Consider the following 26,504-nt stretch of genomic DNA (forward strand, 5'->3'; position numbering starts at 1 on the left):
CCATCCCTCCATCCATCCCTCCATCCATGCACCATCCATCCATCCGTCCATCCATCCATCCATCCATCCATGCACTCATCCATTCATCCGTGTATCCATTCATCCATCCCTCCATCCATCCCTCCATCCATGCACCCATCCATCCATCCGTCCATCCATCCATCCATCCATTCCTCCATCCATCCATCCATGCACCCATCCTTCCATGTCAGCCCTTCATTTAAATCCTCTTAATAGTTTCTCGTTAGATTCTAACAAATCCCAAAGTTCTTCACACCAGTTAAAGGGTCCAGAATGATTTGTCCCAGCTTGCTTCCTCAGCTCTATTTGCTCCAGCTTTGCTGGCATTTTGTTTTGTTTTCTTTTACATTTCTCACATTTCAATTGACTTCCTATAGTGAGGCATTTTAAACTGCCCTTCCCTGACACAGAGATGTTCTTCTCACAGTCTACCTATGTTCATACTTCTTTCCTTAGGCACTTTTTCCATACTGCCAATCTGAAACAAATCTTTTTTGATGATGCCCTTTTCACTTTCTGGCATCTAAAAACAATTAGAACATTACATACTCTATTTTTTAATGCCTGAGTGTTACCCTGGATTCTGAACTTTGTGGTGGTGGTATCTCCAGCACTTAGTTGAGTGTCTGACACATTGCAGTTGTGCAATCAATGTTTTTAATTGGCATATTTATTTTAACCTTCCATCCGTGCTTACATTGTTTCCACCAAAATTTACTTCACATTTGAAATATTTTTATGCAAATTTATATAAAACAATAATATTATGTACTCTATGATATTGAAGGCAAGGATCATGTCTTACTAATCTTTTTTACTCCTCTGGAATAATACCTACTGAATTAAATCAAGTATTAAATAAGTAAATCTTATCCAGGTATTAGTAAACAGAGTTTCATTTCATAGTCGTTTCTTAAGTATTTATCTTCTTCTAGCCACTGTTCAAGAAAATAGAGACATAGCAATGAACTTGCCCTCCTGTAGGTCACATGATAATAGAAGACAGATTGATACATTGTGTAAAGCCAACTCAGTGTCTAGTATCTTGTCACCACGTAAGGGAAGAGAACAAGGATTTAGACTTTGAAAGGACAAAAGAGCTTTTTTGAAAAAGAGGTGTTCATTGAAAAAGAAGTAGAAATTAGCCAAAACGTGAGAAAAAAATGCAAAGAAACTATTCAGGAAACAGGAAGAGAATGAACAAAAATCTCAGAAACCAAAAAGCATAAGAGGTGTTTGCAAGTAGTTTTTCAAGACTGGAACCTAGCGAGGGCGTGAGAGAGTGGGGAGGGGGAGGTTGACGGCCAGCGGGCCAGCCGCGGTGTCGTAGAGGCTCCACACTGCAGCGTGCCGTTTGATTTCATCCTAGAGAAAATAATCTCATTAGGAATTTGAAGTAAAGTGGAAATATTATTTAGTTTTTCCTTATTTTGATGGAAAATCTACGCTTAACTTTTTGGGAAAGAAAGAGAGATGATATTGCATCAGGAGGTTGAGAAGCCAGTGGTGATATTCTGTTATGTTAAACTGGGTGGTGGGGACAGCTGTTCTCTTATCATTGTTTTTTTTAAAAAGGAAGTGTATGCACAGTGTTATGGAGAAATAAATAGGACTGAAGATACACACGACAGATTGAGAGCATGAATCTCTCTCACCCACTTTCCATTATGACAGTTAAGACATTTTAAAATTTTAATCAAGAAGCACAGAGCAAAAGGAGAAGAACCAATTATAGATTCAGTATAATAACATAAAATACAATAAGCTTTGTTGACACATGATAAGCTAATTCTTAAATTTATATGGAAACTCAGTGGGATGGAAAAAGTAAAAAAACTTGGAATGTTGGGTGGAAAAGACAAAAAAAATTGGAGGACTTCATTGTTCCATTTATCAAGACCTTCTAAAATAGTGATTAAGAGTATGTGGTATCCAGGCACAGAGAGGTAAATAGGTCAAAAGAGGGAAGAAAAAGCCCAGAGACAAGAACATGCATCCATGATTTATCATCAGTGGGCTGGGCAGGTCAGGAAGGGAAAGAGATGTCTTTATTTTTTTGTTGTTGTTGTTTTGCTGAGGAAGACTATCCCTAAGCTAATATCTGTTGGCAATCTTCCTCATTTTTTACTGGAGGAAGATTAGCCCTGAGCTAACATCTGTGCCCATCTTCCTCAATATGTGGGCTACTGCCCCAACATGGCTGACGAGTCGTGTAGGTCAACGCCCAGGATCTGAACCCGCAAACCCAGGACACCGAAGTGGAGTGTGCAAACTTAACCACTTTACCGCGGGGCCAGCCCCCGAGATGCCTTTTTAGTAAGTAGTCCTAGACCAATTAGCTGCCCAAATAAAAATAAAATTGCTAAAGGGTTTCTGTTTGGGATGATGGAGAAGTCTAGAAATGGAGAGAGGTGATGGTTGCACAACACTGTGATTATATTTAGTGCCACTGAACTGTAAACTTAGAAACGTGCCATCTTTGGGGCCAGTGGTTAAGTTAGCACGTTCCGCTTTGGCAGCCCAGGGTTCACCAGTTCAGATCCCAAGTGCGGACCTTTGCACTGCTTGTCAAGCCACACTGTGGCAGGCATCCCACATATAAAGTAGAGGAAGATGGGCATGGATATTAGCTCAGGGCCAATCTTCCTCAGCAAAAAGAGGAGGATTGGTGGCAGATGTTAGCTCAGGGTTAATCCTCTTCACAAAAAAAAAAAAAGGGAGGAAGATTGACAATAGATGTTAGCTCAGGGCGAATCTTCCTCAGCAAAAAACAAAAAAACCAAAAGAACAGAAAGTGCCATCTTTATGTTATGTATATTTTATAACAATAAAACATTTGTTAGGTATATTTTACCATAATAAAAAATGAAATTGCACTACTATCTCAACATTACACATAAACACCCAGTGGATTACAGGTATAAATTTAAGAGGAAAAACAATGAAGAGAATAGAAAGGAATATTGGAATTTATCATTATATTTTATTTGTTCTTAAGCAAGACACAAAAAGTACTAAACTAAGTAAGAGACTGAGAAATTTAATAAGAGGACAATTAAGAAATTCATTTAAAAAAGTTAAAGAGAAGCTATTTGACTAGAGAAGATATTTACAACATATAAATAACAAAGGACTCGTATCCAGCATACATAAACACATCTTGGAAATCAATAAAAACATAAAACCCAATGGGACAGATGGGCCAAATGACTGACTATGTGCTTCACAAAATAAGTCAATAAAGGTTTTTGAGGGAAACATAGATTAAAACAATTACGTCTACCATTGCACATCTATCTATAAGACTTGACAAAATGTAAAACGCTGATGATGTGAAGGGTAGACAAGCATGTGCAGCATCAAAAACTCTGAAACAACGACGCTGGGAGCTCGGAATGTCCGTGGAGGGATCATGCAGGCTTTTCTAGTGGAACTGAACATCTCCATGTACTGCTGCCCAGCAATCCCGCCTCTAGGATCCCTAGAGGAAACTGGGTGGATACGCACAAGAATACACCAGACACGCACATAGCAGCATTGTTTAAAAGCATCAAAAACTGCAAAAGCCAGTTGTCCACCAAGAGTTGAAGGCACAAGAGCTCCAGTGCACGATGGTGACCCAGCAGGACCCTGCACACACCTCCTCCCAGACACACTGAATCTACAGCTACATACGGAACAATTCCCTCTCACAGAAATCCGGAAATGAGCTGAGCCCCTCCTACACATCAGCTGAATGAGCAAACTCCACGTCTAAATGGTGGGAGAGGCTGAGCCACAACCTCACCATAAGCCCCACCCCTGGTGCAGTAACCCACAATCGAAAGGGAACTCACAACGCCCAGCTTCCCAGTGAGGAGTGAAGGGTTGAACCTCACATCAGGCACCCCAACTTTCAACACTCACACAGATCTAGGGGCCAAGTGAAATGTTCTCCAAAGACAGCAGAGACACTGTTTCCAGGCTCTACCCTGGCCTCCTCCAGGTCACAAGGATCTCACAGCTGTGGCCGGAGGGGCAGACTTCTGATTAACCACACAGCCAATGGCCGCCGTAATCCTCTCCAGAGACCTGAGGGGAGCACTGTCTCTGTGCTCTGCCCCCGCCTCACTCCAACTGCTGGTAACTCCCAGAAAGGAGCTTGTGCACACACTGGGAGCCCTGGGTTGGCTTTTTTTCCGTCACCTTACGTATTTACAAAAATTTCTTTTTCTTGTGATGAGAAGTTTTAAGATTTACTATCTTACCAACTTTCAAATATGCAATGCAGTATCATTAACTATAGTCACCAGGCAACGCGTTACATCTCCTCGACTTATTGATTTTACAACTGGAAGTTTGTAGATTTTGATCCTGTCATGCATTTCTGCCACTCCCCACCCCCTCCTCTGGCAACCACCAGTCTGTTCTCCGAATCTATGAGTTCATTTTTTTTTTTAGATTCCACATATAAGTGAGATCATACCGTATTTGTCTTTGACTTTTTTCACTTAGCAGAAGGCCCTTAAGTCCATCCATGTTGCTGCAAATGGAAAGATTTCATTCTTTTTTTAAATAGCTGAGTAATATTCCATTGTGTGTGTGTGTATATATATCCACCACAACTTCTTTATCCATTCATCTTTATTGAGTAGCTTACACCTTGACAATGAAATAGACAATTAGGAGTGGGGATGCTGGCGTTTGAAATTTGGAGAGCAGGATTGGAACTGGATAGTCTAGGTTACATATCTCTGGATGCTTATTGTCCTAGGAAGCTTTCCACACCATCTCCATGTCCTCAAATTTTACAAACAAAATGATGTAGAATACTTTGTCACTATTTCAACTGATACCACAGAGACACCACGTTTCAGAGTTTCCCAAGGCAATATAGTAGAAGGATATTATTTCTAAACTCTGGCCAGAAATGAATGTTTTGTGAATGCTGGGAGAGAAAGACTCCCCCGGAGGCAGCTATTCTGTGTCGTGTCTGTTGCTGGAAGAAGATGAGGTATGAGGGTGCTGGCGAGGAAGCACGACTTCGTAATCATTCTCGGGGGTGCAGGAGGAAGGCCTGGTAAGGCATGTCAGCCTGAGAAGGGTGTATTCTGTTTCTGACCCTTCTCTCAGGGGTCTGACTCTCTCTGTGGTGGGATCAACGTTCTCATAACCATCGTCGTTGGAGCTCAGAGACGGCCTCCTGTGGTTAATGACGGAGTAAGACACTTCTTCAGAACCACAGCTAGTCTCGTTGCCCTGCCCAGCACAAAAGAAAGACAAGTCAAGGGTGCAGGATCATCCCTCAGATCTGAACCCAGTGCCCCCTACTCCTCTCTTGTCTGACGGCCATCACACCCCTCAGGCATCCAAAGCACTTTTTCATCCCTGATGTCTTAGAGACCTCATTTTAGCAACACATACTGTGCTCCAAGCTACTTCTCATTCTGCTTCCACTTTACCTCAAACAATAAAAGAGGAAGGAAGGACACCATCATCCTTCTGAACATCCAGAGGCAAGCAGTTCTGTGCCTCAGGTCACACATACCGAGACACAATATGTGCAACAATCAGACCTCAATAAGTAATTAGTCAAGTTACATAACAATAAATTTTCATAAGATAAAATACAACTAATAAAAGTTAGAGTTTAAATACATTTTCAACTGTGTAGACTGTGAAAGAAAAATTAAAACATTAAGATGCCACATACTAATTAAATTGATAAAATGCTTGTGATGTAGCAATAAAAGGAATAAATATTTTTTCATATATTTATTGATATCCAGCATGTTTATAAATATAAATGCTAATTCCTGGACTTAATGATTGGAAGGGAATGTGGAAAGCTAAAAAAGAACTAATGTTTTATGGTGTTCAGATTATAAGAGTAAATTTATTTGATTTCACTTATTTTGTTATAATAGTTTTGAAAATTAAAATGGTAGACTTCAGTAGTACTGGGACAACAATAAGAACTTGCCAATCACCTAAATCAGTTAAAAGATTTAAAATTTTAAAAAATCTTTCCCTTTCTTCATTAAAATTTCCGAGGATATTAAAATAAGAAAGACTTTGGTAAATCCACTCAGAAATCTCAAGCAAAGGAAGATCTACGGCTACGCTTAGATGAAGTCATCTGCATCTTGACATTTATCAGAAGAATGTAATAATTTTTTTATTACCTGATCAGAAGTGGATGGAGCTTCTTTACCTGGAGGATAAAAAGGAAAGGAAAGCAACCTAAGAGTTTTGACCATCACAGGTGGGGGTGGGGAAGGCGGAAGGGCAGAATGCGGGACAAGAGTGCAGAGGCCCACCATCCAGACTCTGGTGTTATCTCCCGTCACTGTCGGGGGTCTCGAGCCTCTATGACAAGACTGAGGGAGAACGCACACTCAGGCGCAGCGTCGATCATGTATTTCTCCGTAAATGGTACCAACGCTGCCAAATGAAACTGGATTTTGGAATTGAGTAATAAAATTTTGTCCACAAACACGCTGTGACAACAGAGCATGGCAAGTATGAAGAAAGAATGATTATAGCTATGAATTTAGGATATAAATACTATAAAAGTATCACAGGAAAATCATGTTATTCTTCACAATGAACCATTGTTATTGAGCTAGGCACTGAAACGACAAGAGTAACTATTTCCAGTTAAATCCACACATACAGACTCAGGTGGATTATATCTGTGAATACTGAAGCAATTTATAAACATGGTAATCTGAGATCCATTACTAATATTTTTAATAAACAAGCTAGAATTAGGGAGGTCATAGAATACTAAATACAGCAAAAATCCCAGTTTATAAGAGGAACATTGACTGATTCTGAAATCTATAACCTAATAAGCTTGAAAGTAATTCCTAGCAAAATCTTAGAATAAATTAAACAGATTCTGTAAAACAACAGTATGCTAATAATTTGTAATAGCCAACCATTCTTTACAAATAAAAAGTTATGTTCAAAGCACTGATTTCAAATATGAAAATGCTATGTATATCTGCATAATTACATATCCTTATGAATGTAGTCATATGTAATGATTTGCTTAAACAAATATGTTTCGACTTTAATATTGTTTCATAACCATAAACTGAGGGAATTATGTAGCCTGAATACAATTCAATTATAGGCTTAGAGATAGCAGTCTGGAGAAGCAAGTGTCAGTATGAAGCGCGTGAAGAAACAAAAGACTAGTGGGTGAAGTGCTTGCTGCTAGAGGTGCTGAAGATGTTAAAATGTTTATGAATCAGCATATTTAGTTTCAGATGAAAAATGTGGAACATGCCATCACTATGCTAAAGGTCAGTTGAATACTGACACCCTGCAAAGACTTCTTACTTGAAGTTAGTGCATTGATTGGAAAAGAATGTGAGCTTAGAATCAGAACAGGAATATCTGAATGAATTTCTGATGACGACAATTAACCTGAAACCCAACCGCCAACCGTCTGTCTCTTGTCAGATGAGGTGCTCCCTTGGGTCCTGGATTGTGAAGCGCTTCCTTCCTTGACTGAAAGCCTGGGGAAGTCATCGTGCAAAGGAAAGCCAAGCAGTGTCCCTCAGCAAGAACACATCAACCTATTCAGACTGAAAATGAAAATCAGACCCAAGTGTGCCCTCAAAATGGAGTGGATGATAACAGAAAGGGTATGTCGACCTTTTTATTGATCTATTTTTATTCAATATTTGTTCACCATCTGCTAAAATCAAACAAACAAAAATGTGAATTCAGCCACTTGGGGTTGTTACTGAGTTGATTCTGTGAGTCCTAGACTATGAAGGAAAGCCCACGGACGGTATGGGCCTGAATGAATGTCTAGATATTGGTGCACCTACCAGAAAGTCTGGGCTCGATACTGCAGCTCACAGAGCTGAGGGCACTTCCAATTGTTGACTAGAGTGGCCGCCCAGAAACCGATCTCAGGAGGGGCCGTCTGAAATGGCTGTAGCGTTTCAGGTTGTACTAGTCTCCTATTGCTGCTGTAACCAACAGTCACAAACCTGAGGGCTTAAAACAACGCACTCATTGCCTGACAGTTCTGCAGATCAGAATTCTGAACTGAGTCTCCCTGGGCTAAGTCAAGGTGTGGACAGGGCTGCATTCTGTTCTGGAAACTCTAAGGGAGCCTCCATTTCTTTGCCTCTTCCAGCTCCTCGAGCTGCCCTGTGGTCACTTGAGTGGAGGAGGCCAGCCTAAAGGATGGCTCCAACAGACCCTTTTGGAAAGAATGAGGAATACAATATAACGAAGACCTGATCTAATGGCTTCTGGAGCACAGAAACAGAAAACATGATACATCGTGGCTTTAAGTTTGCGGCTCAAGAGCTGATCAAAGGACCAAGGAAACTGCCCTGAAAAGATCTTTTATGTACCTTAGCCCACCAACTGGGGTGAGAAAAGTTTTCCCCCGTGTCTGTTTCACAATGCGTTGAAGGGTACATAAATACATCTTGTGAATTTCATCATGACTTGAAAACCTGGGTGAAACAGATGTGTTGACCAAGTAGTGGCACCATCAGATTGGTTCTCCTGGCCTGCTCTGGTGGTGTGGTCCAAATGGAGAGTAAACAACAAATTCACTAACAGCAACACAACTTCCCCAAGGAAATCAGGAAATCAATGATCTGCACACTGAGATGATGCAGAGGTTGTGATTTTGATCACTGCCTCATTTAATTTCCCCTTTCGACCTGTGTAAAGGAGGGTCTCGGACATTGTCACAAACTTAATTAGATGGCAACTTCAGTTGCATTTACTGCTGCAAATGGGGTCTGTTCGGTTGACTAAAGCAATACAACGCAGACATCTAACACACGTGGAGGGATACCAGCACAGCTTCACTGGTCTATCTCAGGGTTTATCAGTTTCTGTCTGTCAAAATCTGCCTTGCGGGAACACTGATCGTTTCATATATCCACAGGACACGGTAATGGTGTACTCCATGGAGAACATAAGGCTGGAATGTCCTCGTGAACAGGAAGGAGCAGGTAGCCCAGGTGACTCTAAACACACAGCACATCAAAGGAAAACAAAGGGGCCCGCACCTCAGTGGAGTTTCTTGGGGTTTAGTAGTGTGAGTTATTTCAGGATGCCCCCAGCCAAACCAGCTGTATCTCCTCTTCCTGCAAAAGTGGCACAGCATTTGGTCAGTCTCTGAGAATCTGGGTGAGCCGTATACCAATCAGAGGGGCCCCAGAGAAAGACTCTCCTGCGATAGAGGATTGATAAAATACAACATTTGGTTCCATAAAAATATTAAGGAAATGAATGAACTCTAGTAAAACTAATGAATCAAATAATAGTTGGAAAGCATGCCTGCTTACACACACACACACACAAGCACGATGTTAAGAATGAGCATAAGGGCATCACTACAGATCCAACAAACGTTAAATACACACAAGGGTATGAAGAATAGTTTTAAGCTTAGGACTTTGAAATTTTAATTGAAAAGGACAAACTTGACAAGAAATGTAACTTGCAAAGCTGACAAAATGAAACAGAAAATGTGAATGGTCCGTAACTACAGAAGCATTTGCATTCATATGTATGAAAAGTTCTTCACAATAAATATAATTCCCCCAGATGGCTTCCCCAGAAAATTCTACCAAAGATTTGAAGAAGAAATAAGATTAATCACACATAAACTCTTCAAGAGGGTAGAAAAATTCTAAGGCAGGGTCACTGAGGAGACTGGCAATTTAGGTACACCCGAGAAAGGGGGGTGTCAGATGGTAGAGACGTGGCTGCGACAAGCATCCAGACAGTTGAGCGTGGGGCCAAACGAATGGAGGAGGGAAGAATTTCAGGAGGGAGAGGTTGAGACTGCTCCTAAGTGCTGGAGAGAGGGCACTGAGATTAAGATGGGAACTGTGCTTTAGAGTCCTAGTAGTTACGTTTGGGCAGAGGCACTCAACTTTCTTTGAACATGACCCACTGTTAGAAATAGATTTCATCCCATAGTTTAGTACAACCGTATATACAAACATAGAACAATTTCATATGTGAAGCACTGTGATGCTTTTTGTCAGTGTTATTCTATTCATGGTCATGACGATGTCTGTTGGAATACATGCATTTCATAGCCTGTGTCACATGCTCAGTGGAGGGTGGTACTAGAAGCTCCATGAGCTGAGAGGTGACGGGGACGTGCAAACTTTCAAACAACGAGGCTCCACAGTTCTTTCAAGAAGCTTGACTGTGAGGTGAGAAGACAGCGGAAACAACAGCAGTAAGATAAAGTTAGTTTCCCTTGGACATGCTTGTTCCCAGGGACTGAGCACTGTTATTATCATCGTCCATTGTGAGTTAACAGCACGATCACTACATCTGGACACCAGGTCAAACAGAGCACGCACTTGAGCAAAAAAAATACCCGGATCACCAGCTAATCTTCAAAGTGGCCCTATTTTAAAACACCAATATATGAATTAAAATCAGTAGGATTTTGGTAATTGCTTCCCACAGAAATTCACAGAGTGTCAGTTGAAATAAATCATATACAGATATTAGTGCAATAGAAAGAAAATGAGATGGGGTTTGTGAGTCAAAAAAAAACCGAAGGACTGTGCCATCTCTTCAGGGACTCCGAGTAGGGCTCCTTCCAGTCCAGGTGTCAGCTGGTTTGGGTGTATAATTTGACAACTTCCCTAGTAGGAAAAATCTTATGAAGCAATGACTCACTTTTCTTATCTCCATCTTGATTTTCTCCCTCCGATGTAGTCATTTCCTGCCTACAAAGAAAGAGATAATCACATGAGACACTCCAGTTCTCTGAAGTGAAAATGTGCTTGAAAGACACGTTTCACTGCTCTTCACCTATGGTCATTGCTAGATGGACAATTCCAGTATTAAGTACAGCTAAACCCCCTCGTACTCTAGTCCTTTCTGAAAAACCGTGAAGTATAGTTGATAACACTGTATTGTTTAATTGAAATTGGCTAAGAAAGTAGAGTTTAAATGCTCTCACCAAAAAAGGGGTAAATATGTGGGGTGATGGGTGTGTTAATTAACTCGGTGTACACACATACACTCGGTTTCACAGTGTACATATATATCATGCACACTTTAATATCTTACAATTTTATTGATCAGTTATACTTCAATAAAGCTGAAAAACAGGAACACCACAAACATTTAGGAAAAGAAAGAAACGTGGAGAATAAAACTCCGTATTTGATGAAACTGAAGGAGTTACTAGATCTTCAGACCCTGGATCTTCTCACACCTACGGAGAACACGTGTGCGATATAGTGACTGGGAGGGATTCAAAGGACATATTGAAAGTCAATTGATTTCTCTGCTGTTCTTGATGAGGGGTAGATATCTGTCAAGGTAAATGAGAAGATCCTCGAAATCCTACCCACAAACTTACAGGGACAGATGATAGAGCGGGCTGCTGAGGACAGAAACAGAGATGAACTCCATAGGGTTACACGGGGCACAATGAAGACAGTGCTGGCTTGTCTTTGCTGAGAGCTGGTCCAGCCAGGCATCATACTAACAAATAGACTAATTTTTAAAATGTCATTTTAGTTACAGTCTAAAGTTGTAGTATTTTCAAATTTTAAGACTATTTTCTGTACGAAGAAATGAAAATTTAAAGAATATAAGTAACTTGTTTGAAAGTTGGTACATAATATACGACAAAGAACTTTGATAAAATCCACAAAGCAGAAATAACACAGATACTGATACTAATGCAATCAATTAAAACTCAGTATTAAAAATATAAAACAATGCTTGAAGGGAAAAACTACTCAGATCCAAGAAAAAATAAAAAGTAAAGTAACAAGACAAATGGAAGGCAAAAAGATTAGAATAGCAACGATTTTAAAAACTAAGAAAAGCAGAAACAAGAATTCAATAAAGATAAAAGCGACAGTACTATGACATCCTGGAAAAAAGCAAAGCAGCAATCAGACCCCCAATTGCCAGGGGTTATTGGTGGGGGTGGGGTGCAGATATTCTGAATCTCGACTGCAGTGATGGTTACATGACTGTATATGTTTTTCTAAACTTATCAACTGTTTACCTGAAAAGGATGAATTTTATTGAATCATACCTCATAAACCTAAATTTAAAGTTAAATGACTTGAAAAGTTCATACTGTTCTTTTTGTAAGTACATTTAAAGTCATGGGTTAAATGAGTGATATTCCAGTAGAAAGAAAATAAGCAGAATTGACTCAGGAAGATGTAGAGAATGTAACTTTATCCAAAGAGCATCATCCTGTTAAATTAGCCAAACACCCCCCAAAACGAAAAATCCCTGACTTCAGCTCTGGCCCACGTAAGACCCGTACATATTTCTGCAGTTGACTGGGACAGTCAGCCAGCTGGGCACTCCCTTGCCGAGCTGACCAAGCTCCATGAGTCCTGCCCGTAAAATTTACCTGGATGGGGAAACTCTAGAGACATTTGATTCCTTTTCATTAGTTACTGTCTGTTTGTCATAAAGACTTGCTTGCATTTGAAAACGTTAAGACTTCAGCTCCTTTAACAGTGAAGAACGAGAGAAACATCATTTTACACACAATCAAGCAAAAGCCTTGTTTCAATGGCCTGACGCTGTCCAGAACGGACTCACGGCAGCCTGAGAGGAACTTTCGCTGGAGAACATCCCCAGGTGCTTGCTGTCTCCTCTCCAGCTGCAAGGCACAGCCTCCCACTGTCCCATCTTCCCTGTGTGCAGAGAAAGGCTAGGTGAAACCTCGGGAGCGGCTGATTCCTGCAAACACCATTTCACACCACCAACAAAGCCAAGCCTTCCCCTGACGCCCATCCATCCACTCACACTTTGTAAGAGAAGAAGGGGCTGAGTCAGAGAGAGAAACCCAGACCTTGAGATGAGATGATTAGGAAAGACGTTGAGAGCAGAGATAGGAGAAGCCCACGATTAACAAACAAGACAGATGTTCCTGTTAATCTAAACCAGGCAAGATGTCAGCGTCCAGATAGCTGCTGTTTTTCCACTGTTTTTTTCTTTTTTCCATTGAACGTCTTGTAAGGTTGGGCAGCAGAGAGGCACAGCAAGTCAGGCAGTGGTTACTGCCCTGAAGAGCACGCGGTCCACAGAGGGAGATGGACTCCAGGAAGCTAAAGTAGCAAACACAAAGTTAAAAGGTTGAAAGAAAGACAAGGCAAATCTGAGTAGGCGGCAGCACAGGAACCCACGGGGGTGGAAGCCACGTTCCTACAGAGCGTGGCCAGGGAGAGCGTGAGAGCCAGCATCTCCAGGCAGAGGCGCTGTCAAGCACAGGACACAAGATGAGGACCTTGTGCACCAAGAGAGCAGCATGGGGCAGGGCCCTAAGATGGGGCTGAGCTTGGTGGCTGAAGAACATGAAATGAGAGCAGAACCCCTGGAGGACAGTGGGTGAGGGCGGAGGGCGGGGAATGAAATTGCAGAGGTCCGCAGGGGTCAGTCCTTGTAGGACTGTAGGCCCCGGTGAAGGGTACGGGTTTTATTCTGGATGCAGTGGAGAACCACTGAAGGGTCCTAAGGGAAAGGCATGATTAGACTTGCACTTTCCAAAGATTATTCTGGATAAATGTGAGGAGTAGGTTGGAAGTATGGCCATTGCAATAGCCAACCAAAAACAAACCTCCGTTATTTCAGCTATGCGTTTGTGCATTTGCTTTTATGACCATTAAGAAACAAAACTTGTGTGCTGAGACCCCATCTCTCTTATTTAGATATGGTCTCCATCTAACCTTCTGCCAAGTCTTGGAGGCAATCACCAGAGAACTCTCTCACGGTGGCTCTAAGAGGCCTATGATGTTCACCCTCATGGGACAGAGGTTCTGGAAGTCAATCTCGGAGAAAAATGCTCTGATATGCCGTATTCTTACCCTCTCCTTCCCACGTTATTCCTGACCTTCTTCTGATTGTCTCTCAGGCAACTAGATGGAAACACAGAAAAGAAGAGACCGTTACCTCCCTCTGAAAGTTCTTGCCCGCTCTGTATTTTTCCACACCATGAAACCAAGCCTGCCTTCCTTTTACCAAACTTCTCTCTCCTTTGGAATTGACAGACTGTCACAGATACAGAATGCAACTCAGAAATTAACCATAGAGGCCAGGCTTCTGATGGGACAAAATGTCTATAGTCTGGCCTTTGTTTCCCTCAGTGTTGTATTGAAGAATCAGGAAAGTTCCAGGGCTGGAATTGGTCATGACCAGGCATGAAAATTTCCAGAGTCTCCAGAAGAGGTGGGCGGGTGCCAAGAAGGTAGAAAGACCCCAACAACAGGGAGGTGCAGCTTCTCCAGGGAGCCAGCCCCATGGAGTCCCAGGACTGTCGATCTCGGCCCTCTGAGCCAGGCAAGCTTATCCCAGCCCTGCTGTTTGGCCATCCCTGGGCGCTGTGGTCTTCACCTACATTCAGGGAAGTGTATGTTGTGCTCTCACTCTTTGAACTTTCCCATCAGTCATCATCATCCTTAGGAGAGTCAAGCTAGCACTGAATGATGAAGTTGAGGCCAGAGGAAGGAGCGGAGTGGAGGCTCACACAACAGTTAGCCACACACCCACGCCGGTGACTCCGTTAACCGACTTCCCACCAGACCAGTTGAGCAAACACAGCATTTCTGTGAATGGTCTTCGTCCCCTCTTGTCTCTTCTCTGGCTTCTATGTAGGACTGCACAGGAAAGGTTTTGATGTATGAGCCTTGCTCCCGCTTACCAGCAGTGTTCAGAAAAGGCGTGTTCTCAGTGTTGGTATTTAAAAGCTCAAGAAACATTGTCAGATATTGACATATGAATAGAATTTATTAAATACAAATTCCAAGCAAAGAATAGAATTTATTAAATACAGTAAGTCCGACTTGCAGAAGAAGGGGCCGTTTTCTCGCATAGGATGAGTTCTGATGTAGCGATTTCTGGATGATATTCACAAATGGTCAACTTCATGTGTTGTGATTACTTAATAGTGCAGACGGTAAATCAGGCAAAATTTAATTCCAGTGTCCTCTGTCTTGTCTTCTTTTTCTGTTTCCCTGGAGTCTGGTTTTCTCATGATTCCATTTTCCTAAACTGGTCAGTGAAGAAAGAATCTGCTGAAATAATTCTCCCTGAGGTTATTAGTGATCCACCGACTTACCTGCTAAGAGGACGTTTGCATTTTAAAGTTAAAAACAGGAGCAGAGAGTCCTTAACATTAACAAGAACCCAAGTGGAATTCTACATCATTCATATTACTGAACATACATGGATGCTAAATTCTGCCATACACAAAGTAAAAGTTTGTTTTTTTAGTCAAGCGGAATTCAGATGTCAGGTTGTAGGTGATGCACAAAGATTTGCTAACTGAATTAATGAATCTACTAATATTCTATCATTAAAATAATAAATATTCAATTGAGGTTAAAGATGTATCTTGGCCAAAGAATTAAGATCATGGGTGATTTTTCCATGCTTTCTGTTTATTTTCCTTTTTTTTTTTTAACTTTCCAAATGTTTGACATTAATTTAAGACATCATAACTCCAAAAAGGAAATCTAAAAAAATACCCCCAAATCAACAAAGTGCACACTATTTCTCCATAAAGCAATAAAATCAAAGATCAACAATAAAACGATAACTAAAAATGCACATATGTATAGACAGTAAGTAATATACTAAGTAATCTTTATTTTAAAAATGGAATCATAAAGGAACCTCCTTAAAACACTTATAACAATAGTGAAAGCTATACAAGACTATTTGCAGGATATAAGGGGAAATGTAAAGAAAATGGGTTGCCAACATATATTCATAAGAAAACATAAATGATTGAAATGACAAAGCAGTTATCTCAGAAGTTGGAAAAAGAGAGAGGAAACAAGAAAAGCTATGGGCAGAAACAAATGTGATAGAGAACCAAATATTAGAAAAAAGTAGTACCAGTAAGATGGGCAAAAGTTTGGAAGACCAATTAAGTAACAAAGCAGGGATCAAAAATAAAACAAAAGTGGAGACTTCAGAACAAGTTCTACAGAAAGAAAACACACGATGCACAATGATACAAAACAAAAATGATGACTTGAAATGGATACTATCTTGGAAAAACAAAATGCAGAAATTGGCCCTTGAATAGCCCCCACACCTCAAGAAATTCTAGCCCACACGATTCCACATAACATTTCACCAAACTTCATGTGACAAACACATCCTCTCTTCTACAAGAGGTTCCAGAAAGTGGAAAAATAAAAAAATGATGTCAAATCCACTTAATGAGATTAGTATACTCTTCATTCCAAAATTAAATAAATAGGAGAAAAAATCACAGGCCCAATTCACTCAAGAAAATAGAGGCAATAATCCTTAATAAAATATGAGTTAATTAAATCTAAAAGTGCAGTAAAAATGATACACGTGACAATCAGGTGGGTTTAATCTCAGAAATTCAAGGTGGGTCATCTGCCCAAAATCTATAACATAATTTACCACCTTAGAAGTCTGAGATAAAAAATACAAGGTTAGCTCAATAGTCTCAAAAAATGCATTTGATAATATCTAGCTCCATTAACAATAAAAATTCCATAAAACTTATTATAAGATGGAACTTCCTTATTTTGTAAAGGCAACATACCAAAAACATAAGGAAACTAAATCTAAGATCTGTTACAAGGACGCCCAAGACCACTGATATTATTAAACATAATAATGATATAAAACAAAAGGAATAAGAGTTGTAAGAAATGAAAAAGGAGAGAAAAATCTTTAACTTCATAAATGATTTTAACTGTGTAGAAAACCCAGGAGAATTAATAAACCATTAAAAGAAATGAGAAAGTCGGCAAGGCTGCTAGATACAAAATGATCTTACAAAATTCAGTAGCATTCCAATAATAGCAGACTAGAAAATAGCATACTTCATAGATTTATTGTTGAAAGTGGCATCTAGAAATCAACCCAGCAAAGAATGCAAGAAAAACAAAAATTAAAGCTCTACAAAATGCATTAAGGAAGATTTGGATAAATGCAGTATAAACAATTGTTTTGGCTGGAATAGTGTTTCTGCATAAATATAGCATTTTGCCCACAAATTAATCTATATAGTCAGTGTTATCTCAATCACAATTCAGGCTGACACTTTTGATAAAATCAACAAATTCAGTTTTAAATGAATATGGGAGGATAAAGTCTTCAAAGAGCTAAATCGATTTTGAAATGAAGAACAAAGAGGCGTGTGGTGGACACTGTTAACAGGCAATACCAATGTCCATTCCACCTTCTTTATGGTCCGAGAGGAAAGCAATGACTACCCGGCTTAGACTCATTCATAGCCAGTATTTGGGCTGCAAACTAGGTGCCGTCTGAAGTGCCAAGAGGCCTTGCGTGGCTCCTCCTCTGACAGTCAGGCTCAGAGACAGGAAGCCTTTTCTGTACCAATGTTCTAGTGTCCATTCTCCAGCCTCCCAGACAGCACTGGTGGGGAATTCTCGAATGTGGAATCACTCCTGGGCAGGAGGAGCTCCCCTGGGTCAATTCTGTAACGTGGAGGTGTCTTTACAAGAGGCCCAGCCTCAAACCCACAACTTCAGCCATTCCAATGATTTTGTAAGCGCACAATTCTCTATATTGAAACCCACTGTACTGAAAAAAAAAATCTGCCACGACTTATATTTCCTGTGGCAAACCTCTCTGATGTCATAGAGAATGACATCACACCAGACATCAAGTCATACTACAAAGTCACAATAATAAAAACAGTATGCTGCTAGTAAAGGAATATAAGAAATAGACCAACATAAAGAAACAGATCCATCTATATGTAGAAACTCGATACATAATAAAGAAGGAACCACAATTCAGTGAGAAAAGAATGGATCTTTTAACAGATAAAGTTGCAAAAATCTGACTCACTATTTGGAGAGAAAGAGAAAAGAAACAGAAAAATTCCTCCTTTATGCTGTATACTGATAGGGGTTAGAGACCTAAATAAGGAGGCCATCGAAGGAAATTCAGAATAATGGCTTTGTCATCTAAGAGTGGGGAAAAACTTCTTCATAAAGACCCAAAAGAGGAACCCAGCCATTCCTGTCTTAGGAAATTACCCAAGAGAAAAGAAAACACATATCCACAAAAACATTTGTATGTGAATATTTATAGTAGCTTTATTCATAGTAACCAAAACCTGGAAGCCACTCAAATGCCATCAATGGAAGCACGTGTAATCAGACTTGTGTATTTGCACAAACACAGACTCTGGGATGTTCAGCAATAAACGAAGAACGAATGATTAGTACAAGCAACAATGTGGATCAACCTCTCCAACCTTAGTGTTGAGTGAAAGACAGACACAGAAGAGTACATGTTGTCTGGGTCCATTTACAAAAAGACAAACAGGGAGCTAGAAATCAGGACAGTGGAGGTGATTGAGAAGGGACATGTGGGAACCTGCAGGGATGATGGAAGAGTTACATATCACGATCGGGAGGCTAGTTACCTGGGTACACACGTTCGTCAACAAGTGTTATTATTAAAATTTGCTCACCTTACTATATGCAAATTTTACTTTAATGTAGAAATGAATTAAAGGAAATTTAATTATTTTAAAAGACCTAAAAGCACAAACCATGAGGCAAAAGCTTGACAAATTTGATTACATCAACATTTAGGATTTCTGGTCAATAAAAATGAATCAAGTACATAGATGCCTGGTGAGAACAGCTATTTGCAACGGCTGATGAATATTCTTTGCTTGGGCAGACTTTAGTCAGGCTCATGAACCTTCTCCTAGGCCCCTCAGTGCACTTCTTTGTAAAGTTCAGTTTTTGCAAGAATCCTGCTGAGACAGTGTGATATTGTGATTTATAATAAGAAATATATATTTGGTCTTCCTCCCTGTTTCTGGCACAGAGTTCCTAAAACCCTTGTCAATTCCCAAGTGATAAGAGCATTAGGAGCGTCTTTTGTTCTAATGAGGAGACTCTGGTGGGCTCCTGGGTGGCTCCTGGATGGGGGTTGGTCACAAGAAAGACCAGGCCTTGATTAGAAGTTTAGAATTTTCAGCCCCACCCCCCATCCTCCAGAGACGGGAGAGGGGCTGGAAATGGAGTTAACAATCGAGCATGCCTGCGTGAGGAAGCCTCCACAAAATCCCGGGAGGAGAGGAGTCACAGCTGCCACGCAGGTGAACATATTCGTGCTGGAGGGTGTCGCACCCCAACTCCACTGCGACAGAAGCTCCTGTGCTCGGGACCCTCCCAGACCTCGCCCTGTGCATCTCTTCATCTGGCTGTTCATCTGTGTCCTTATCATATCCTTGAAGAAGCTGGCAAACGTAAGTAAGTGTTTCTCTGAGTTCTGTGAGCTGCTCTAGCAAATTAATCGAACCTGAGGATGGGGTCGTGGGAACCTCAGATTTAGAGCCAATTGGTCAGAAGCACAGGTAACAACCGGGACTTGTGATTGGCGTCTGAAGGAGGGGTGGGAGCAGTCTTGTGCGACTGAGCCCTTAACCTGTGGGGTCTGACGCTGTCTCCAGGAGGACGGTGTCAGAATCGAGTTGAACTGTAGGACACCCAGCTGGAGCTGCAGAATTGCTTGGTGTGGGGAGAAACCCTCCACACATCTGGTGTCAGAAGTGTTGTGACTCGGGTAGCGGTGTGGGAGTAAAGGAGACCCACAGGAGGAAGACATGGTTTTTCTAAGGAGACAGTTTAACCAGAACTCCCAACCTCAATGTCTGATCACCTTCAATATCTGACTGGGTTCCTCATCCTCCACCGCCCCTCAGGTGATGTCTTATCACCCTGGCCTGACTTCAGCAAGAATCTTATTAGGTCATTTTAGCCAGAATCTTCTCTGACCCTTGAGGTTTCCTCTTAGTAATTTTCCTTCCACTGACCCCCAACTGCTCCCACTTCCCATGCTGTATTTGGAGCTGAGCCCAACCTCTCACCCACACTGTAGAATCCCACTGCAGAGATCCTTATACCTATCATGGTGGTCCTGAATAAAGTCTGCATCCCCTTCTCTAACAAGTGTCATTGACCATTTTTTTCTTTAAGATGGCTAACACTCAAGGGGTAGGTCTATAATATTCAAAGGGTGCTTGCTAATCAATAAGAATGCAAGAAACCAGACAGAAAAAAAAATGAGCAAATTTGAATTATTTGAATAGTAAACATTTAAAACATTCAGTGCCTAACAAGCATATGAATAGATCCACAAAATCACCAGCAACCAGAGAAATGAAAATGAAAATAACGATGGGATCCTAATTGACATTCAAATACACGGCAAAATTAGGAAACACTATATTGCCAAATGTAGGAACCTTGTGAGGATTCAGAAGCCCTCCAGAGAGTGGGAGCGGAGGGTGCAGCCTCCTGGAAAAGAAATGGGGTCTATCCCAGGGCACCCCCTTCCAAAGGGGCCCAGGGCGTGTTCAGGACATCCACTGCAGAGCTGAGGGGAGGGTGGCAATGGATGACTGCTCTGAAGTGAGCGCAGATAATGAGCAAATATGCAGAAGAAGCTACAAAGCAGATGCATTTACTGTAACAACTATAAATCTCAAAGATATTGATGAGTAAGGAAAGCAGAAAATAGACTCAGTTGACATCATATTATCGTTTGTGCCTGTTAACATTTCAAACCCAAAGACCCACACACACCAAGGCTCCAGGTGAAATATGCTAAATTGGTCCTGAGGGGAGGAGGGAAAAGACTAAGAAGAGGGGAGGAAGGGAAAATAAAATGGATGAGAATGGTCTTGCACAGGTCAAGCCCGACTGTAAGTTAAGAACTGGGGAGTATGGGTGGACCTTGAGGGCATCGTGCTAAATGGAATAAGTCAGACAGAGAAGGACAAACACTGCAGGATCTCTCTCATAGGTGGAGTCTAAAGAAACAAAATTGTAGAACCAGAGGTCAGACTGTGGTTTCTAGGGGTGGGCGGGGGGAAGAGAAATGGACGAAAGTGGTCAAAGTATGAACATTCAGTTATAAGCTAAATAAGTCCTGGGGGTGTGATGCACAGCACGCCGACTGTCGTTATCAATACTGTGTTGCATATTTGAAAGTTGCTAAGAAAGTAGATCTTAAATGTTTTCACAAGGAAAAAAAATCGTAACTATGTGAGGTGATGGATGTTAGCTAGACTTATTGTGGTGACCATTTCACAATAGATACACATTTCAAATCATTATGTTGTACACTTTAAACTTATACAATGTTAGATGTCAATTATATCTCAATAAACAAACCAACTGGCGAGTATGAGTAATTCAAAGGTCTGAAATTTAAAAATAGGTGCAGGACTCTCAACACAGCGGTCCAGCTCAGACCCTCCCCTGCTGGCTGTGCACTCTGCACCATCCCTCAAGTCCCCTCTTAATGGTGATTTTCTTGTTCCTCTCTCCACTTTTAAAACACTCACAACTTTATTAGAAATTGGATCAAAATAGCAATGCAAAATGTTTTTCAACGGACACAAAAAAGTAGCTTATTTTGAAAACTTCTAACCCATCCTTTCTTTCCGTGTCTTGTAAGGCAGAAAGCGTCCCTGACGGTCCTCAAGGCCCCCTCTGGCCTCATCATTAGGTCATAAAGTGGAGGAGGCTACCTGATGGTCTACACGCCATCTGACTCCGTTCACCCGCCTGACTCCGGGACAACCCCTCCGACGCTCTTGTCCCTGGTCCTGCCCCAGCATGTGGCCCTGAGCACAATCTTCAAAGTGATGGCAGAGCGACAAGATGGTGAGTGAACTTCTTCTTCAGGCCCATTTTCCTTTTCTTTATTTGGTTTAAGATCTCTCTTTCTTTCTGAAGACAGAGGCACACGAGAACTTTATCCTCTGGGGAACATCCAGGCTTTTACTTTGGTTACTTTGCCCCAGAGCAGGACTGGATGGCTTCCCTACGGACAATTATGGAGGTTCAATTATGAAGGTTTCTCCGAAAAAGAAGTTCTAAATCCATGTTGCCTGTGGGAATTTGGGCTGAGTCGAATTCCACCGGGGGCAATATAAATTTTCTATTATTGAATCTTCCTTTAAAGGATCAGTTTTGAAAGCCTGCGTCATATAGAGATGACAAGATATTTGAGATGTTTAAGAAATATAAATTTAGAAGTTTCTGTGCCAGTATTAAGAAATTGTCCCATTATTTTTAGTTGATTCGGGCTTATTTGTATGGTGAGCGTGTGCACACACTGCAGATGGATAAGCTGATGGATACATGGAGAGAATTCACGTATGCTAGGTGTCATGTGTGTGCCAGCTGAGCTTCCAGAAGAAGGAAGCGTTCCCTGCTGTCCATTTAATGTTGAACCTATAGGTGAGGTGAGCAAGAGGCAGAAGGCTGCACCGCGTCTCCTCATCCCCTCTGAGAAACACCAGCAGGCTTTGTCCCTCCGTGTTCCAACAGACCCTGGGCATAGTACGGCTCATCCTCCCCGTGGAAGGAACCCTAGGAAAGGCCTCTCTTGCATGAGCAGAGGAGGCCTGTGGGATTCGGAGTCTCGCTGGTTCATGACTAGTGACCTAAATCACCTCTTCTACTGTGAGACTGAAGCCCTTGTAACCTAAATTCCGAAACTCATGAAACTGAGGATAAGAATGCCTCCTTCATAGCGTCACTGTGAGGATTAAGCCCAACTGTGCAACGTGCTAGGCACCCTTCAGGTGCTTGACAAATGTTGTTTCCCTTTCCCGTCAACACCAGTGGACCTGCGTGACTAAGGATAAAACCTGGAAAGCCTCTAGTCCAAGTCTCGTGGCTCTTCTGTGGGATGAATGAGCCCACAGAGTCATGGGGTAATGGATGGGTCTGGAGAGAGCGAAACCTGTTATTACAGAGAAAGGAAAGTGACTCACGGTTGGGTTGAGTTTCTGTTTCTTATCATTTCTGTTTCCTCCAGCTGGTAGATTTGATGGGGATTTGTTTGACAGCTGCAGGAGGAAGTCAGGAATTCCCAGGACTACCTGCCTAAGGTCCATCGCTTCTCTCCCAGCTTCTGTGTCTCCTCCGTCTCCAGACATGTCGGGCATATTCCCAGATTCTCTAATGATGGGCAGGTCCCCAGGAGAGGCCAGGAGTAAACTGAAACTTCATCTCGGGGAATGATTTTAGCTTTCTCTCATCTGGGGGAATGATTTTAGCCTTCTCTCACACCACATCTGTGATCTAAATGACTGACAAACACCAAGAGGAACCACTGGAAATGCCTTTACTTTCACTAAACCTCTTTTTCACTTTGGTTTTTTTCGTGCTGAATTTTAGCTCTGCACCACCCCTTTTAGGTAAATTTTAAGAGTTTCTTAACTTTTTGTCCATTTTTCCCTGTCATTCCTCCTTACCCACCGAGGACGGACATTTCTCCCTAACACATAAGCCACCTACTTCTTTCTCCAGCTCATCAATGTCCACGCTGTACCACTTCCTCTCTGCCTTTGAAGAGTCCCCATCATCAGTGCCAAACCGCATTCTCAACGTCTCCCATTGGCTCTGTCCTTGAACAATATGCCCCAGTTACTGACAACTAAGAGTCATTCCTGAGCCACCGCTCGCTTCAAACTCTTACAGTTCACATGTCGTCCCTTCAGTGTGGAAGTCTTTTCAGACCTTGGTAAGCCTGCCTAACGTGTGCAGCGCCATCCAAACAGCAGCCCCTCAGAATGCCCTTCCTTCCAGCCGTTGCAAATCAGAATTCCATCCCCTCCTTCCTCTTGTTTCTACAGCACATTGTTTGTGCTTCCTCCCAGAGCACATAAACGTTTGCCCTATCTGAAGAAGAGGAGATTGTGCGGGAGTGGCGATGACTTGACATCGGAAAGTATACCCTGATCCTCATTTCACAATGTTTACATACATTAAATCATCACATTGCACAGCCTAAAAAAAGAAAGAAATTACACTGTGGTTTCATCACTTGATAGCAAAAGTGAGCTTGACAAGCTCTTATCCTTCCTCAGCAATACATCTAATTTTTTTTAAAGCTACACACTAGTGTTTCTTGAAAAGCCTTGTGCATTTCTAAAGTCAGCGTCCTCTGCAGTCTCTTCTCTGTTTAATTTTGTTCTTGAGGCCAAGAGTGCTGTTTCATATAGACTTTCCATTAATATTAATTAACCTTAAGGAGATGAAAACATTTCTCATCAGGGCACATGTTTAAATTCAACTCTTTGGGTACAATGGTGTCATTTTCTCTCCATCTCCAAAGAAGACATACAAATGCCCAGCAGGTACATGAAAAGATGCTCAGCATCACTAATCATCAGGGAAATGAAGTCAAAATCACAGTGAAATATTATCTAACACCTTTTAGGATGGCTGTTACCAAAATAATAAATGATAAGAAATGTTGAGGAGGGTGTGGAGAAATTGGAACTTTGCGCACTGTTGGTAGGAATGCATAAGGCGCAGGCACTATGGAAAAGAGGATGAGAGTTCCTCAAAAAATTAAAAACAGAGCAATCATCTGACCCAGAAATCCCACTTCTGGGTATTTATTCCAAAGAATCAAAATCAGGATCTCACAGAGATGCCTGCACTCCCATGTTCATTGCAGCATTATTCACAACAGCCAAGATATGGAAACAATAGATATTGTATATAGACACATACATACACACCATGGAGTATTATTCAGCCATGAGAAAGAAGGGCATCCTGCCATTTGCAACAGCATGGATGGACCTTGAACTCATTATGCTGAGTGAGATAAGTCAGACAGAGAAAGACAAGTCCTGTATAATCTCACTTATATGTGGAGTCTGAAAAAGCCAAACAGAGAGTAAATGCTGGTTACCAGGAGGTGTGGGTACAGGACAGATTTGTTTAAGGTTACACACTTGCACCTAGTAGATAAATAAGTCCTGGAGAGCGAATGCACAGCATAGTGTTTACAGTCAACAATACTGTAGTATAAACTCCAAAGTTGCTAAAAGCTAGATCTTAATTTTTCCCACCGCAGAAAAGAAATGATGATCATGTAATGTGATGCAGGACGTAGCTAATGCCACAGTGGTAATCACCTTGCAACGTATCAATGTGTCAAGTCAACACCTTGTACACCTTAAACTCACACAATGCTACGTGTCAACTATGTCTCAACTTTAAAAATCTAGTAATATAATATATAATATAATATAAGATAATATAATATGATATAATAGGCCGTCTGGAAGCAGTTGGGGAGGGCAGATGGGGGAGTGGGGGGCTATAGAGACAATCCTTTAAGATTAAGCAAGATGTGAGATGAAAATGCCTGTTGTTTATATCTGTCCTACAACTTCAAAAACACTTGAAGAGGATAAGGATAAAAATCACCGAGAAAAGGCACCGCTTAAATCAAAAACACTTGAGTACATTATTTTACATGCATGATTGTCAAGGACCTGCTTATTCTCACACCAACCCCATGAAGCTGATGGATGGAGAGGTCAGCCCTGTACCCAGAGGAGGGAAGGGAGACTCAGACAGACTCCAGTGGCCACACATGATGGTTGTGGATAAAATCCAGGATGCACGGTTACATTTGAATTTCAGATAAATGACGAATTTTTTTTGTATAATGCACTAAATATTGCATGGGGCAAACTTGTACTCAAAAAAAAGCATTTGTTTATCTGAAATTCAAATCTGATTTGGCATTCTGTCTATTTTCTAAATCTGGCAACCTAACATGGTTCCAAAGTAAGGCAAGAGAAGGCGTGACGTAGGGGTCGCCGTGAGTCCTTAGAGGATGCGGTCAGCAGGTTCAACCTTCCTAATTCACAATCGTCACCCTCCCGACCCCCCAACACAAACGCACACGCCCAGCCCCTGCTCCCTGTCCCCTTTCTCCCAAGAAGGGCAGTGCCCAGCACCAGGACGCACCTGAGTTCTCTCGGGAGACAATTTCCCATCCTCTCTCTGTGACTCGGTTTCTCCGCTCCTGAGTTTCCCCCACGCCGGGCAGTCCTGACCAGAGCAACGAGGGGCAGGAAGGAGGCAGGACGCTGCATCTGAGTTGCATCTGACCGCTGGCCTGTGTGTCGCCAACCACGAGCTGCGAGGGGCCGGGCGCGGTACAGACGGCAGGAACCCTTCTGAGTGGGAGGGGAAGAAAGCCGTGTGTGTGCGCCTGCGTGTGCATGCGTGTGCACATGTGTGTATGTGCGTGTGCATGCGTGTGCGTGCATACTGCGGGGAAAAATCAGGCTGCAACGTGAGAGAGTAAATCGAACTCTCAGGTCCACTTGGCTTCCAAGGAAATCCCCGGATTGCAGGACCAGACGGCAGGGCTTCTCCCATTCCCCGGAAGCCTGGGATTTCAAGACTCCCAATATTTTGTCCTCTTCCAAACACGCAAAGAGGAAGCCTATTGTGAGAAAAAGAAAACGCAAGGTTGGAAATGAAATGATTATTTGTTCCTCTGGTTGTAAAACCGACGTCAAATGTAAATGTGCTTCCTCGCAGGTCCGAGGCCTCAGAAACAAGACGGGAAAGAAGGAGCAGCGGCGCAGGACGACAGAGGGACAGCGGCGTCAGCGCAGGGGCGGAGGGCGCAGC

General features: G+C 41.9%; 1 protein-coding gene across 2 annotated transcripts; it reads right to left on the reverse strand.

Moving 5' to 3' along the window:
- Window positions 1–4,626: 4,626 nt before the first annotated feature.
- On the reverse strand, window positions 4,627–26,504 carry GCSAML (germinal center associated signaling and motility like). 2 transcript variants are annotated; one of them, XM_070569912.1, is made up of 5 exons: window positions 25,830–26,504; window positions 13,866–13,916; window positions 10,696–10,745; window positions 6,186–6,214; window positions 4,627–5,259 (listed from the first exon to the last, which is right to left on the reverse strand). In XM_070569912.1, the coding sequence occupies exons 1-5, from the start codon at window positions 26,132–26,134 to the stop codon at window positions 4,978–4,980; spliced, it is 717 nt and encodes a 238-aa protein (XP_070426013.1). In that variant the 5' UTR covers window positions 26,135–26,504; the 3' UTR covers window positions 4,627–4,977. The 2 variants fall into 2 exon arrangements, with proteins under 2 accessions (XP_070426013.1, XP_070426012.1); XM_070569911.1 differs by lacking the exon at window positions 13,866–13,916 and having other exon boundaries at window positions 25,830–26,469.

Source organism: Equus przewalskii, chromosome 13, assembly GCF_037783145.1.
Source record: "Equus przewalskii isolate Varuska chromosome 13, EquPr2, whole genome shotgun sequence".
Lineage (NCBI taxonomy): Eukaryota > Metazoa > Chordata > Mammalia > Perissodactyla > Equidae > Equus > Equus przewalskii.